Raw genomic sequence first — 17,147 nt, 5'->3', positions numbered from 1 at the left:
TGTACTTGTAACACGGAATAAGAAACTTTAGAATAAAAGAATAAGAATAACACCTTATGCTGGTAAGGTGAGTGTTGACACATGGTAGTTGTCCTTGCTGGTCAGGACCCTGAAAGAACCAACAAGCAGCCATGACCAGCAAAGATTCAACTAGCTCATAACCAGCTTAAACCAGCAAACATGTCAAAACCTACCTTATCAGCATACAGTATGCCATTTTTTTTTTTTTGTTTTTTTTTTTTGGCTGTGGCTTTTAAAATTTTAGGCTACAGACCCACAAATGTGATGAAGCCTTTCAAGGGGAGCCCACTTCTGAAATACAAAGTTTAATATATAAATAAAGTCAGCTATAAACACTAATACTCAAAAGTTTGAGGCTGGAAACGTTGAAGGATTTAGACACGTAAATCCCAATTGTAACTGTTATGGTTTTCTTATTTTAAACATGCTGCCCTGAAACTGATCAGGCAGACCAAGCTATAATTTTCCCCTAGATTGGAGTCAAAGCAGTGTAGAAAGATTCTCTGGAGTTTAAATATCAGACTTTTTTTTTATGTGAATTTCAAGTCATATTTTTGATGGGAAACTGGGCATGGACATTTTTATAAAAATGGCCATAACTCTTCAGCAGAATGCGATGCAACCAAACTTTGATTATATACTGTTTATATGATCTCAATCTTAGGTCACAGTTTGGCCACATGGTATTACAAACAACAAAAACAAAAACATTAAAACTGCTGTAACTTATTCAACCATTAGTCCAAATGTCTTGAAACATGGGTTGCAAAGTCTTTGTTTCCCATAAAGTTCTTTAAACATCTAAAAGTTTATACCTCATGGGATTTTTCACACATGTGCACATGATACTCATACCATATGATAGAATTCCTCATTCTGACACCACTGCCTATTATACTGCTGCTGTTGAACAAATCGAAAAATATCGAAGACTATTTGAGAAACATACTTTTTGTGAATTAATCCTAAACTGCTTATATCAAAAATAGTTTGAACCTTTGTATTTAGAGAGCTATGTAAAACCCAAGTTAAGGCAAGTAATATTTAATTAACCTAAAATTACAATAACCCTGAGTAAAATATAAGGCTTTTCCCACTTGAACTAGTTTACTGTCAGTCTTTGTACCCTGTTGCACAAAACAAGTTGAACAAACTCTGAGTAGCAGAGTAAGTTTCGGTTTGACGAAACAAAATAAATCCAAACAGGTTCAAGTTAAGTGGTTTCACAACACTGGATTTAAGCTTTCTTTGTTAACTTAGGGTTTATCCCAGAGAATAATGTTGATGCAGCGGAAATTTAAGAAGACAGCTGAAAGTAAATATTACAATATCAATGCAAATGAATCAATTGATTTAAATAATGTAGGTTCACAAATAGCTTAGACAGTACTTTTAAAATGTTAACTGTTAAAGCAAATTGTTATTTTAATATGTACATTTTAATATACATATATTATTAATATTAATCAACATTTCAGAAATATTGAATAACGTATAAATAATTAAAATTCACATAAATTGTTAGCAGCAAAAGACATTTTTGACTTGGTATAAAATGTTTCATTTGGAGCAAAAAAGATGCCTGATGAGGACAGCGAGTGGCTTTTATGCAATAAAAATATATGGCACTTTTCTCACAGCTGATTGGTTCAATTTGGATCTGCCATCTCTAACCCAGAATAAAATCTGCTTCAGTGATGGTTAGATATATAGCATCATTTAACAAGATAACAAAACCTGACTTTGGGCTTCGTTACTTGTATTTGGGTTACTCAGTTTGCTGAATTTGGTAAGTGACTATTTGATACAGTCAAGAATCATCTCGTTCTTCAAAAACTCATTCGAGAGTTGATGTCATAGCAACAGGACTGCTCAGGAGCAGGCTTATTTCATATACAGGATTAGATTGGGTCATTGCAAAGGTTGAGCCTGACTCAAACTAAACTTGAACTTACCTGGGTTCAAACTTAAACTGGACGTGTGCAACCGACCTCAGAGGAATTGAATTCTTTTGTTTAACCAGAGATTTCAATTAACCCTGAGTTTTCAATGTATATGGTTTCACACTGTACACCTAAGCCCTTGCTTATTTACCAGTGTCTCAGAACTCTGTCATAGATTGAACAAATACAACATGCATCTGTTTACAAAAACAAACGCTGTGCTTGTTCTTTCAATTGTAATATAACTATTTAATAACCGCTTCAAGATTGATTTTTTTAGAGTGTTTTCATTACAATACAAAGCACATGAATATGAGGCACCCAATTAGTTGTTACTTAAGTCTTATCAATGACACCTAATATTTTTTTTCTATTGAAAACATTTGCTATTCATTTTATCTCATGAGACATGAAACAAAAACAGTTGCAATTACAATATTTATTATTTCTGCACATCTGATGTCAAAATACAAGAGCTTTAGAGAGACAAAAGGAATACTGACTTTTCACATAACGTTATTAAAATAAGCACAGATGTACTGCAATCATACTGATCAATACACTGCATCATGCGAACAAATTAGGGTTGTGTACAATTTGAAAGGCAATAATGGTAAACAATTTCTGAACATGGTCTGAGGTCACTTGGAAGGTACAAAATAAACTTTATTATTTTTTATCACTATTAGTCATCTCACGTAATCATATTTGTTATGGAAGGCATTGAGAAGGTGGTGAACACCTTTAGTAATGGCAGATTAATAAATAAACGACAACAAGCTTCTGAAACCACAGTGGAATGGATTCAATGTCCGTAGCAGCTTAGACAAACCCTGATTTAAGCACATATGATCACATGCTTATACATATATCACATAAGCAAATCTACATTTCTAAAGAGGAGAACAACAGAATTTTTCACACAGACAACAAAATATTATTTATATTTAAAGTATTTTAAAGGCTTTTTATTTGCTTTACAAAGTGTCTTTGAGAAGCTTTGGATGTCAGATTCAGTTGGTAAAATAATACGAATACATTACATTTGTAAAAATAAAGTGACACACGATGAATCTGAAAACTTTAAATCACTAATATCAAGTACCATAAATATAACAATACAATATTGGACTATTATTGCATCATGAATCCCACCAAACACTTATAGAAAAGGAATCATAAATAATACTCTCATCCTTGGATGTTTTGTCTGCTCTGGCCCTTTGAAAACCAAAACAAGATCCCACTGTGGAGAATTTTGAAATCTTCCACTTGGCTCGAGCTGTGATCCTGTAATCACGACTGCCTCGCGAGGCAAAAACTGGTCCTCTATTCAATCTGAAGACCATAACAAAACCAGGGTCTGGAGATGTAACCATGTTTCTGCCAAGTAAGAAGTCACTAGGAGGGCGGTTTGTTGTAGCCGAACAGCCCCACGGGGATGTACTTGACATGAGTAGGCCACTGAGACGCCAGCTGGAAGAACTTCACATCATTCCACTCCATCCCATCTACAGACACTGAAACACAAGCAGAGATTACCTTCAAATTCCTGGAAGTTTAACAGTTCTTCCAAAAATGAATATTTTCCTCACGCAAAAAAATGAATCCTAACACTTTTGAGTGTCTCATTTCTGTTGAACACAAATATTTTGAAGAATGTTGGAAAACCATTAAAAAAAAATACCCAAACAGTTTTTATTTTTCAAAATTTCTGTTTAAAGTCCATGTGAATAGTGGTGGGCAAAGCAAGGCTTCATCACTGAAACAGTCGAAGCTTTGAAACATTTCAAAACCCGTCTCTACACCTAGTGGTAAATTTTAATGTATTGCTGTAAATTTTGTGAGGTTTCAAGTGATTGGTGACAGTTTCTAACAAGCATGCGGAGATAATTGGTTTGAATACAAGGTGATGCAGCTATTGATGTTTGTTTTTTAATGCTCTGGGGGCTATTCCATAAACCAAGCTTAGAGAAAAAAGCCAGGCTTATTTTGGTAAGTCAGGTTTATTAATGGTGGATTTGGTTTCATAAATCAAATTTGCGATAGTTCAAACTACGTTACTCTGGCAAGTGTACTCCGTTACCGTCACTATTAACCTTGCTATAATTCATTACGGTTAATTAATCATAAAGGCTTCTCAACACTGTGTTTCTGCACGGAACAAACAGCCGCACCTAGTTAAGAGCACAGGGAGCTTCTGTGACCGCGGGAAATGCAAACGGCTGAAGTTTAAGGAAGACGCAATGAAAAGTACACGTTTGCAAACCCACCTGAAGTTACAAACAATGGTGCCGATGAGAGCGATCATGTGGTGAATGTTGATCTGCCAGCTGAGATCAATCAAGTGTTTCCAGAGAGAATGCTTAAAGACTTGCTGGATCAGCTGTTGTTGGTGGCCCGAATCTCGATACGTTGCATTCACTGCGTGTTCAGTGCAAATGGCCGCTAAATGTAAAATCTTAGTGGCCATTCGCAGGAAGACGATGAAGGCTCGTGTTGAGCCCAATGAGCCTTACATCCAAGAATAAAGCAAGGGTTTTCCTTTGGTGACATCGCTTTGACTCACGCTGAAAATGGCGGACTTGAAACAACAAACTGAGGATATGGTATTGCAAGCATTTCAATCAATATTGGTAGGCAGGGGACCATACTCCTACGTCAAGTTGCGGTCGGTCTCAAAATCGATCCGATTGCTCCACCATTTTTATGTTGTTAAATAAAAAAAATAAAAAAGTGTGTTTATATCATCCCAATATGACGGTCTATACACTATACCTACACACATGTCTGTCCAAACAGCTTGAAAAGTAGTTTTTTTTACTATAGGTGCCTTTTAAGGTCACCTAATATAAAGTGGGACCCAGTTTGAATTTGTTGACAAGTACCTTTTAAACTGGTTTGTTGATTCTTGGCAGAGCAGATTAGTCTGGTGATGCCTTCAATGATCTGACTCTTCGACTCGGTGTCTCTTTCTTTCGGCTTCTTCCCCAGGAATATTGTTGGAACTGAAGGTCAAGTGAGGAAATGGAGTTACATGTGGATATAGATAAATATGAAGAGTACTAACAATAGCAGAACTACATCGAAATCAATAAAAGGCACAGGGCAAATGGCATAGATTGAAAACACAAGAGTTATCTTTAGCAAAAGAACAAATGTGACCCTGGATCATCATAAGTATATATTTAATATTTATGCATTATCTGAAATTGAATAAAGAAGCTCTGCGTTAATGTGTGGTTTGTTAAGAAAAGACGATATCTGGCCCGAGATACAACAATTTGAATAAGTAGAATCTAACTTTAGTTCTAAAGGGTTAAAAAAACAATTAAATCAAAATACTGAGAAAAATGTAAAGCTGTCTAAATAAAGGGCTTTTAATAATCAAACACAGAGAAATAGACTTTTCATATATTAAAGTTAGTAAATTAACAAAACAAATCTTCATGAACATGATCTTTACTCAATATTATAATGATTTTTGCCATTCAAAAAATACATTTCATAAAATCGTCAAAATATACCCAGACATGATTTTGTGATCCAGGGTCATAAATGGAGATTTTGTGTAAAGCATCTATTGGACATTCTCACCCTTCTTGTTCTTCTCCTTGGTCACCACAGTCATGGACATGGTGTTAAAGCCAGTCTCAGTGGAGCTGGAGCTCGATAATCTGCTAACTTGCAAGGATCTGAATGCACATCTCAATGTGATCTTATTACTCCTGTCTCTCGGGTCTCCATCTTTGCGCTTCTCCATGCCTGAAGACACCCAGTAATCCACCTGCAGCCCAATGGCGTCCACACCATGTGGCATGCTGGGGCTTCTAGATAACATTGTAAGACCAGATTGCATTTTTTAGCAGCCTTGCATTTTTCAGTGATAACAGCAATGTAAGAAACAGCAGAGCGCTGCATATTTCTGTGCGGCATTTAACACGAACCCTAAAGCAGCCAGTCCTCCGCTTAGTGATGGTGACGGAGGCGGCGTTGCAGAATCTTTCATCATCCCAGTTGGAGATCCATGAGCAGGTGGAGATGTTGAAGGAACCGCCAAGCTCAAAGCCAGACCCTCCTCGAAGTCTGCACCTAAAGCGAGTATTATATTTTTAAAAAGCATAATATATATAGTTATTAGTTATAGTTATATATATAGTTATATATATATATATTTTTTTTTTTTCCTTTCCTTATTAATGTACACACAGCACCACATATTGACAGAAAAACACAGAATTGTTGGCATTTTTGCTGATTTATTAAAAAGATAAACTGAAATATCACATGGTCCTCAGTATTCAGACCCTTTGCTGTGACACTCATATATTTAACTCAGGTGCTGTCCATTTCAACTGATTTTCCTTGAGATGGTTCTACACCATCATTTGAGTTCAGCTGTGCTGTGATTATACTACAGTCCTCCACCAGTCAGGTTTTTAAGGCAAAGTGGCCCGACACATGGAGTTTGCTAAAAAAAACAAAAAAAAAAACACCTGAAGGACCTAAAGATGGTGAGAAATAAGATTCTCTGGTCTGATGAGACTAAGATAGAACTTTCTGGCCTTAATTCTAAGCAGTATGTGTGGAGAAAAACCAGGCACTGCTCATCACCTGTCCCAAGAGTGAAGCATGGTGGTGGCAACATCATGCTGTGGGGGTGTTTTTCAGCTGCAAGGAGAGGATGACTGGTTGCAATTAAAGGACAGATGAAAGCAGCCAAGTACAAGGATATCCTGGACAAAAAACATCCTCTCCAGAGTTCTCAGGACCTCAGACTAGGTAGAAGGTTTACCTTCTAGCAAGACAGTGACCCTAAACAAAAGCTAAAATACTGAAGGAGTGGCTTCACAACAACTCAGTGACTGTTCTTAAATGGCCCAGCTGGAGCCCTGATGTAAACCCAATTGAGCATTTCTGGAGAGACCTAAAATGGCAGTCCAACTAAGTTTACCATCCAACTTGACAGAACTGGAGAGGATCTGCAAAATCCAGATGTGAAATACTTTTTGCATCTTTCCCAAAAAGACGCATGGCTGTATTAGATCAAAAGGGTGCTTTAACTAAATACTGAACAAAGGGTCTGAATGTGACATTGCAGTTTTTCATTTTAATAAATCTGCAAAAATGTCAAAAAAAATTTCTGTCAATATAAGGTGCTGTGGTTACATTCATAAGGAAAAAATGAACGTCAATAATTTTAGCAAACGGCTGCAATATAACAAAGTGAAAAACATTAAGGGGTCTGAGTACTTTCCGTACCCACTGTATATCTGTATAACAAATATTATACGAAATATTACAATATTATTATAACAAATATTATATGATAACACTCAATCTTTCACTTTTGTTTGTTTGATTCAGTTATAAAAATACCTTTTGTTTTGTTTAAATAGACTGCACTGGTGAATCAAAGCCACAAATATTCACTATTCATTATAAAATTTACTTGTTAAGTAATCAAACTAAACCGTTTGCTACAAAGATATTTTCAGAAACCTCTAATGATCATACATATACTGCTGAATTGAATATGGACAAATGCAAAATAAAAACAACATGACAAACCTAAAGATCCTGGGTTGGGTTCCACCAATCCCACCTTAACCACCTGTTACAAAAAAAAGGAACTATAAACTCAGTGTTTAAAATTAAAATACATTTATGAAATGTGTTTAGATAAAAGTTTGGCTGGTTGTTTACATTATGAGGTCAGTGAGGTTTTACTTTTTTTCATTTGGAAAGCATGCAGTTACAGTAGGATGCTGATATGAAGTGAGGTGCTTTTTCAGGCAATTTAAAAATGAATATTTAGCAAAACTGCAATGGAATTTTTTTTCTCTCAGAAACACCAATATTTCCCAAGTATAAGTGCCTTTCTTGATGCCTACAAATATGTCTCCTTTAAAAAAATGGCTGCGATATATGTAAACCTACCAACACATAAATCATTTATCGCTAGTGGGAAAAAATAAGCATTAGACTCATATTTAATCAATAAAACCATTATAATTTCACAGTAGTTTTAATGACATATTGCAAAAGTTTTGTGCAAATTGTAATGGAATTCAGGCAACAGTTTCCACAAAAATGTTAAGCAGAACATTTTTTGACAATAAAATAGTGACATTTCATGCTTTAAATCAACAAAAACTAAATATTTTAATAGTAATAATATTTTACTAGTTTTTTTTTTATCAAATAGCCATGGTGTGTTACAGCACTAATATATTTTAAAAACCCAAAAATAAATGAATAAATAAATAAATGTACTCACACCCACAAATGGAACAAAATTTTGGCAGGAATCTTCATCTTGCCTAGAAAGAAAAACAAATATATATAAATATTTATGTGTGTGTGTGTGTGTGTGATTTAAAGATATAATAAATGATAAGTTCAATCAAAATCATCTCCCTCACGTCTTATTTTTGCAGGTCAGCATGGCCTCTGCAATGGGGAGCTGATGGGTAACAACAGATCCATTGATGTACTGTATTATTCGTCCTGCCACATCCACAATGTCAGCAGAGAAAGAATCTGAAGAGATACAAGAACAAATCCTACAGTCCAATAAATGCTCATATCCACAGTGCTATGAAGAAGAATCACTTACCAGTCTGAGGTGGCTCTGTGCGGCTGAAAAATTCTCTCCATGAGCTGTCCAGAAAGGAAGAACTGTAGCGATTGTCCAGAGAACCCAGGTGTTTGGCCACAGGGTGAGAGCCTGTGGAGATGATCACAAGGTACAGGCTGCATTTCTGTTTTTACACTCTTGTTATTACGTTTTTAGACTTAGCTTTATTTTTGTGAGCTTACTGGTCACTTTATTAGATACATTTTGCTAGAACTGTTTTATTTACCCATTTTGCCATTAGAACTGCCTTAATCTATTGTGGCATGGATACAACAAATTTCCTCAGACATTTTTGGTGCATATTGATATGAACACATTTGTCAGCTGCACATCCATGATGTCAGTTTGTCATTCCAGCAAATCTCAAAGGAGCTCTATTGGATTGAGATCTCATGACCGTGGAGCCATTTTAGTTTAGTGAACTTACTGTTATGTTCAAGAAACTAGTTTGAGATGATTGAGCATTCTGACATAGTGTTATACTTCTTGGTGTAGCCAGAACAAGATGGGTCCACTGTTGTCAAAGTGATCAACAATCAGGTAGGCTGTAGTGTTTAATCCATGCTCAGTTTGTACTGAAGGGAAAAGTATGCCAAGAAAATCTCCTTCACATCATTACACACCAGCCACCGCAACTGTTGATAAACGCAAGATGAATCAGCACCACCATTTAAATGTTGCAGCAGAAATTGAGACTCAGACCAGACAACATTCTCCAGACTTCTATTATTTAGTTTCTTGAGGCTGTTGGAGTTGTAGTCTCATTTTTCATTGTTGTTGCTGCTATTCTTCTGTTGCTGTAGCTCATCTGCTTCAAGGTTTGATGTGTTGTGAGTAATAGATGCTTTCTGCAGACCTTAGTTGAACAAGTGGTTATTTGAGTGACTGTTGTCTTTCTATCAGCTTGAACCAGTCTCCTCTGACATCAACAAACCATTTTCACCCACATAAGTGGCATTTACTGAAAATGTTCTCTTTTTAGGACCATTCTCTACTAACCCTAGGGATAATTGTGTGTCAAAATCCAAGTAGATCAGCAGTTTCTTTAATACTCAGACCATCCCATCTGCACGGTTGCAGAGAGAGCTCAAATGCACTGCATTTAGTCCACTAAAAACGAAACATTCTCTCAACTCCCCATCATGTCATTCCAATCCCCTCATACCTCCTTTCATCTTCTGAACACAAGTTAACATATTTTGAATGAAATCCGACAATTTTTCATCCTTCATGGAAAGAGATGTTCCTGAATCATTCAAAGTCCAGAAATGTACCAAAAAACATTGTTATAACAGTTCATGTGTCTTCAGTGGTTCAATCTGAGTATTATGAGAATACTTTGTGCACATAAAACAAAAATAATAACTCAACAATAATTCAACAGTTTCTTCTCCATAGTTTCAGTAAGGAGGTGAACTCACCCTTTAAAAGAACACAAACAAATAGAAAAACACTAACACATTAAGAAGAACATCTTCATCAGTTTGACAATGCAAACACATGCAAATACAAAAACATGCTGCAAATCATGCAGAACACAACAAAAACTGTAGGGGGACCCTAAAAAGTGACAAGCCCAGTTTAGAATCAGCTATGTTGTCAGATCTGAGATGTGTGTATTTTTTGTTATTTTGTTTTGTTATTTTATACGTTCTGATCGTACAGATCCTTGTAAATACCAACAGAAGTTTGACATTCCTGTTCTCTAACCTACGACTGTGGGGGAAACCGGAGCACCCGGAGGAAACTCTTGCGAACATGGGGTAGAACATGCAAACTCCACACACAAATGCAAACTGACCCAGCAGGGACTCGAACCAGCAACCTTCTTGCTGTGAGGCAACATTGCTAACCACTGAGCCACTGTGCCACACTAGAGCTAAAATATACAATCAAAAAGTTAAACCACGGACTCTAAAGAGAAAGCAGCCAGGCTTGTCACTTTTTTGGGGTCCCCAGTCACATTAGCGTTGTGGTCTGTTCTATTTGCAGTTCATTTCTGTATGTACATGTGTTGTTAGAATTAGCATGTGAGTGTTTTGAAATTGCAGATTTTTTCTCAATTTGTTGAGAAAGTGTTTTTCCATTTACATGGGTTTACTTAAAGTACAAGTGAAATCAATACTAGCCATGATTTTATCAACTAATATTGCTAGTTTTCTAGCGAACAATTCATCTGTGCATGTCATTAAGAAGAAAAAAAATTGTTAGCCCTTGTAATGTTTACTAGCTGTTTTCTTTAGCTAAATTCTCTGATTATTTCTTTCAGATTTTTAGTCTCTTTTAGGTATTGAGCATGGCTAACATACTTTACCATGCCCTTCCGACTGTCAGTTTTGACAACAAACAGGAGGAGAGGAGTCTGTTAGGTTGTAATAACTCTTCTCAAACCAATTTCCCAATCTTTCTGATTGAAATGTCTTCTTGACTACATCCAATTAGAAAACTGGCAGTAGAAAAACAAGCCACTCCCACTTTTTTCTCATCTAATATTCCATTTCTATAGGAACTTCGTCACAATACAAAAATAAGTCAACATAAATCAACTTTCTTCCACACTCTGATCTTAACTTCAGCAGATCATCTTGATCACATCTGCAGGTGTACCTAATAAAGTGGCCAGTGCGTGCAGTTGATAATAGTGGTTAATAGAGTAGTGGTTCTCTCTATACACACCTAAAGGCACCACAAGGAACTTTATGTGGCTGAGCCAGTCAGACATCTTGTTGGCGAGCTGAGAAACGAAGAATCTCAAAACGGCTCCCAAGTAGCTCTGACCCCCAACCGCCACCACCTTCACCGGTTTGGGCATGATGGAGTTACAGTTGCAGCTGTGGGAGAAAACAGAAGAGGAACAGAAATTATGTGAATCAGCAGTGCGATTCGTATTGACAAGCATGAATAATAGGCAATTTGACAGCCAGCCATGTCATTCCACATTCGTGTTCATTCTGACTGATTCCACCACTGTTACACTCACAATTTCTGTATGCGTGTGAGCAGGGCTGAAAGAACAGCTTGAATTTCTGATCCGGAGCAGGTGCAAACCACCGGCAGCTTCTGGGCCTGTAGTAGCTCAGCCACATACTGGACACATACATATTCACAAAACATCTTATTTCTCTGCTTCAGGATGCCTAAAACATCAATATCCACAAACAACATTTTCAAATGGATAGTAGAGGAGAGGATTTCTCAACTGAACACAAGAGAATGGTTTTGTTCTTTAAAAGGTTGTCAGACAGACACACAGGAAGTGAAAATGAACTGGTATTTACGTGTCCTTGCCAGTCGCTGCCGTTCACCAAGATAAGGCTGTCAGGAAGGGTGCTGTCAGACAGCAGAATCTGGTTGAGCTGGTCGTACACTATCTTCCTCGGCATCTGTAGTCAACGAGAAGCATCTTGTTAACCTTCATGCTGTCAGACTGACATTTTAGGCATTCGACTTGAAGGTGCAGTCTGCAGATATAATTTAGGGAGTTAGGGGTGGGGGGGTGTAACAACGTGGCAATGCTACTAATTTGACCTTTACAGAAGTGTGACAACAGCTATGTTCATTTTAAAACAATTGTAACTCAAAGTAAAATATTGTCTCAGAGAAAGAACAAACATCTTCATCAATTTGAGAACGTTAGCACATGCAAATTCTCACAACACATTCAAATAGAGAAACATGCTGCAGATAGTGCAGACCACAACAGAAAATGTCTGGGGATCATAAAAAGAGGGGAAAAAATGTAATATCCGATATTACCTGGACAGGTCTACAACTAAATAAATGCAGTAAGTACTGGAAAGTGTTTTTTTTTTATTAAAAATAAATAGTTAAAATCATGCAAAAATAATGATTCGCTGACTCCTTTTGATCATCTTTTAAGGCATTGTTTATGTTATCTTGTTTGCTGAAAATTTGCATCCATTATTTTGTTGATTTTATACATTTTATAATCCCTTCCTGAATTATGGCTCGATTTCAAGCATTCGTTTCATCAATTTCCCTTAAACTGGAGAGCAAATTTTGAATTTACAGTAAACTAAATGCATTATTAATGTAAAATAAGGCAAAATGCCTGAATGTAATGGGGACATTTAATTATTTTACTAATTGATGTGTTTAACTTATTTGTACTTTAGTGCAAGATCCTAACCTCAAACCACATACCATATGGCATTTGTAAAGAATTTGATGTATTTTCATCATGTTATAATAATCTGCGTTGGTGTATGAAAACATTTTGTGCAAATGAATTAGAGAAGGGCGACTATGTGATTCAGTGGTTAGCACAGTCACCTCACAGCAAGAAAAATTGCTGGTTCGAGTCCTAACTGGATCCGTTGGCGTTTCTGTGTGGAGTTTGCATGTTCTCCCCGTGTTTGCATGGGTTTTCTATAGGTGCTCTATTTTCCCCCACAGTCCAAAGACATGCACTATAAGTGAATTGAATAAATTAAACTGTGTGTGTGTGAGTGTGTGTGTGTGTGTGTGTGTGTGTGTGTGTGTGTGTTTCCCCAATACTGGCTTGTAGCTGAAAGGCATTTGTTGTGTAAAACATATGCTGGAATAGTTGGTGATTCATTGCCTCTGAAATAGAGACTAAGCCGAAGGAAAATGAATGAATGAATGAATGAATAAGAGAAGAATAAATTACATGTATCAAGGGTATAATTACAATGAACAACAAATAAAACAGAAAAAAAATGTGTTTCAAGAAAACGGTTATTTATTTCATAGGGTAAAAACAGACACAAACAAATTTTTAGATGAAAATTAGACTGAAATATTTCATGATAATTAATGTAAAATTAAGGAGGCAGAGGTGGTCAAAAATAGGTGTCAGATTCTTTAAAACAATTTTCTCAAGACTAAAAAGGTCATGCAATATTAAAGACAGGAATAGCTGATTAAAAAAAGGCAGCTTTACAGAATAGGAGTACATTACTATGTATATATAAACAAATTTTTGCAGCACGGTGGCGTAGTGGGTAGCACAGGCGCTGGATAGGTCGCTGTGGCAATTAATAAAGGGTCTAAGCCAAAAAGAAAACGAATGAATGAATAAACAAATCTATTTTTGTTTTAAATAGTATCAAATATTTTAATAAATAGCTTTTTACGCTTTACATACAAACTGCCAAACTCATTAATATCAGAACTGATCCAAATATGGTCAATAAAGACCTCCTGATTCAACTGTGTTTTATGGTGTAATAAATAAGCATATAAAAGATTATTCTTTTAAATTCTGTATTATTATCATTATTATTATAATTATTAATAATATCATTATTATTATTAATCTACTTATGGTCATCTCTGCACACTAAACTAGGCTAAGAGAATGTGGGAATAGAAAACAACCTTCACCTTTAAGGGCTCCCATTTTCTGGATGACTCAGAAAAGGCTATTTCAGTCTCACACACTGAACGGTTTTAACACAGAAATGAAGATCATTAAAAATACATCCAAGCGAAATCTCATTTTTAATGAACTGCAGTTCACACCAACAACCCTTCATCGTCATGATGACCCTTGAGTATATTTTGACACCTCTGTACAAAAGTAAACAGCCATATGAGCCAGGTGTTGAATCATGCCAGACCTCGTATGCAGAGTTACATAAAGAGAATTATCGCCCACTTTCTCTCTCTCTCTTTTCTCTACCAACACGCTCACTCCTCCCGCTCACTAATCCTCATGCGTGGCCCAAATGAATCACCATATTCTCTGCTTTTGCCCTCTCACACAAACACAAACACAATTTCCTGAGCAAAAATGTCCCTTGGGGCTTTATCGATTCTGCTGAGCTTCAGTCAGAGCATCTTAAGAAGAGTGAGGCAGCTGTTGCTGGCTAAGTGCTAGTTGTGTGTGTGTGTGTGTGTTTGTGTGTGTGATTTACCTGAGGGGTGAGGCTGAGCTCGGGTGATCTCTCGCTGTCTGAACTATTGGTGCGTTCGCTGAGCGGTTTGGACAGCTGTCTCTCCTTCATAGGAGTCCCTCGTCTCTGTTTGGGGGTATGACTGCCATCAAGCCTGGGGAGAAAAATTACACAGCTGCGTTTACTTATTTGCTATATAGCCAATTTGATCTCAATATGTGCTCAGGAGAATACATGCAGCATTTCTTTTTATGAGCATGTAATAGTGCGCTGTGGCCACTCTTGATAGAAGTTCTGCATGCACTGCATATACTGTATGTCCCATATTTGTCAGAAAAGTATGTCTCATTCATGCCAGAAACCTATATGTCCACATATATGCCAGAAACATATACTGTATGTCCCATATATGCCAGAAACCTATATATCCATATATATACCAGAAACCAATATGTCCACATATATGTCAGAAACATATGTGCCATATATTTCAGAAACAAATATGTAGGAAACATATATGTCCCATATATTCCAGAAACATATGTCCCATTTATGCCAAAAAACATATACATTCACATACATGCCAGAAACCTATATGTCCACCTATATGTCAGAAACCTATATGTCCACCTATATGCCAGAAACCTGTCTACATATATGCCAGAAACCTATATGTCCACCTATATGTCAGAAACCTATATGTCTACATACATGCCAGAAACCTATATGTCCACCTATATGTCAGAAACCTATATGTCTACATACATGCCAGAAACCTATATGTCTACATACATGCCAGAAACCTGTGTCTACATATATGCCAGAAACCTATATGTCCACATATACGCCAGAAACCTATATGTCCACATATACGCCAGAAACCTATATGTCCACATATATGCCAGAAACCTACATGTCTACATATTTGCCAGAAACCTACATGTCCACATATATGCCAGAAACCTACATGTCTACATATTTGCCAGAAACCTACGTCTACATATTTGCCAGAAACCTATATGTCCACGTATATGCCAGAAACCTACATGTCAACATATATGCCAGAAACCTACATGTCAACATATATGCCAGAAACCTACATGTCTACATATTTGCCAGAAACCTACATGTCTACATATTTGCCAGAAACCTATATGTCCACGTATATGCCAGAAATCAATAGGTCCACCTATATGCCAGAAACCTATATGTCCACCTTTATGCCAGAAACCTATATGTCCACCTATATGCCAGAAACCTATACATGCACATATATGCCAGAATGACATGTGATTTCTGTCTCTCCATGGTCACGCGATTACATATTTCTGCTCTCTGAATCGCGCAGAGTAGTTCTACACAACCACTCTCTGCTATATAGGAATGAGACTACGCGCCACATCTGACAGGACCGAAGACACATGTGCACTTCCATATATTATGCATAGCCTACTGCAGCCAAAACAAAGATAAGTGTGGGAGCGTAACCCCTCAGCGACCAGCGACCCCTCGGTCGCTGTTTAGTTTATTGGTGCGACCTGGATGAGTGATGCAATCTTTGTTGCAAGTGCAGCCATTGTATCTCCAGTGTTTTGAGCTGCTGTGACACGTTCTCCTCCATCTAACGTCTCATCCAAAATGACCTCTCCCGGAAGCTCTGTGAGTCTCCTGCAAATTTATACCGGCCCTGTGATCCCCCAAAATGAGTTAAAATACTCGGAAATCATGGCGATGAGAGTGAATGAGCAAGACAACAGATCGCGAGAGGCACAGTAAGGTCTAAGCATTACATTCCTTCGGTTAAATGTATAGAGCAGTAAAGATGTCACGAGTGCAAATCCCTCTGAGTGATCTGCTGTCATTAGTTGGAGACCAGCAAAATATTTGAATGGTCCTGCATGTATTTAGGACTTAACAAATACAACAACTGAAAGTTCTGTTTTGACAATATTGCAAGTTCACTAAAAGCTGGCTGGAATTATTAGATAAATAAAACTTTATTTTTAAAACAAATATTTAAATAAATTCTTGTAAAACACTCATAACTGTACACAGTAGTTTATAGAACACTTTCCCTTTAGTAAAGAAGTATTAGATTTATAGGTGTGCATTTTAATTCTTATGCATCAAACATACACTCCAAACTTCTTGATTGTATAGTAATGTGTATTTATAAAGCGCATTTGTGTATGGCCATACACCCAAAGCGCTTCACAATTATGAGGGGCGTCTCTCCACACCACCACCAGTGTGCAGCATCCACTTGGATGATGCGACGGCTGCCACAGGACACACACCAGCTATTGGTGGAGTGGAGAGACGATGATAGAGCCAATTCGGTGGATGGGGATGATTGGGAGGTCATGATCGTAAGGGCCGATAGAGGGACTTTGGCCAGGACACCGGGGTTACACCCCTGCTCTTTCACGAAAAGTGCCATGGGATTTTTAATGACTACAAAGGGTCAGGACCTCAGTTTAACGTCTCATCTGAAAGATGGCGCCCACTGACAGTATAGTGTCCCCTTCACTTTTACTGGGGCATTAGAACTCATGCAGACCACAGGTTGAGCACCCCCTGTTGGCCTCACTAACACCACTTCCAACAGCAACCTAGTTTTTCTCATGTGGTCCCCCATCCAGGTACTGACCAAGCTCAGTCCTG

At 37.2% G+C, this 17,147-nt stretch overlaps 1 protein-coding gene across 2 annotated transcripts in view; it reads right to left on the bottom strand.

The window, feature by feature from the left end:
* Positions 1–2,388: 2,388 nt before the first annotated feature.
* pacs1a (phosphofurin acidic cluster sorting protein 1a) overlaps positions 2,389–17,147 on the bottom strand; it is a 42,304-nt gene continuing 27,545 nt past the window's right edge. The window contains exons 1-13 of one of the 2 annotated variants that reach the window (XM_087300158.1): positions 15,164–15,248; positions 14,505–15,113; positions 11,883–11,987; positions 11,585–11,691; positions 11,281–11,435; positions 8,584–8,694; positions 8,390–8,507; positions 8,245–8,287; positions 7,536–7,578; positions 5,912–6,056; positions 5,562–5,794; positions 4,853–4,972; positions 2,389–3,484 (exon numbers count right to left, since the gene is read on the bottom strand). In XM_087300158.1, coding sequence (XP_087156284.1) covers positions 3,366–3,484; positions 4,853–4,972; positions 5,562–5,794; positions 5,912–6,056; positions 7,536–7,578; positions 8,245–8,287; positions 8,390–8,507; positions 8,584–8,694; positions 11,281–11,435; positions 11,585–11,691; positions 11,883–11,987; positions 14,505–14,594 — 1,389 coding nt within the window. In that variant the 5' untranslated portion in view covers positions 14,595–15,113; positions 15,164–15,248 and the 3' untranslated portion in view covers positions 2,389–3,365. 2 annotated transcript variants of the gene reach the window in all.

The sequence above is a fragment of the Danio rerio genome, chromosome 21 (assembly GCF_052040795.2).
Source record: "Danio rerio strain M-AB ecotype USA chromosome 21, GRCz13ab, whole genome shotgun sequence".
Classification (NCBI taxonomy): domain Eukaryota; kingdom Metazoa; phylum Chordata; class Actinopteri; order Cypriniformes; family Danionidae; genus Danio; species Danio rerio.
The sequence above is the reverse complement of the archived record's forward strand: the minus strand, read 5'-3'. Positions and strand labels throughout refer to the sequence as shown.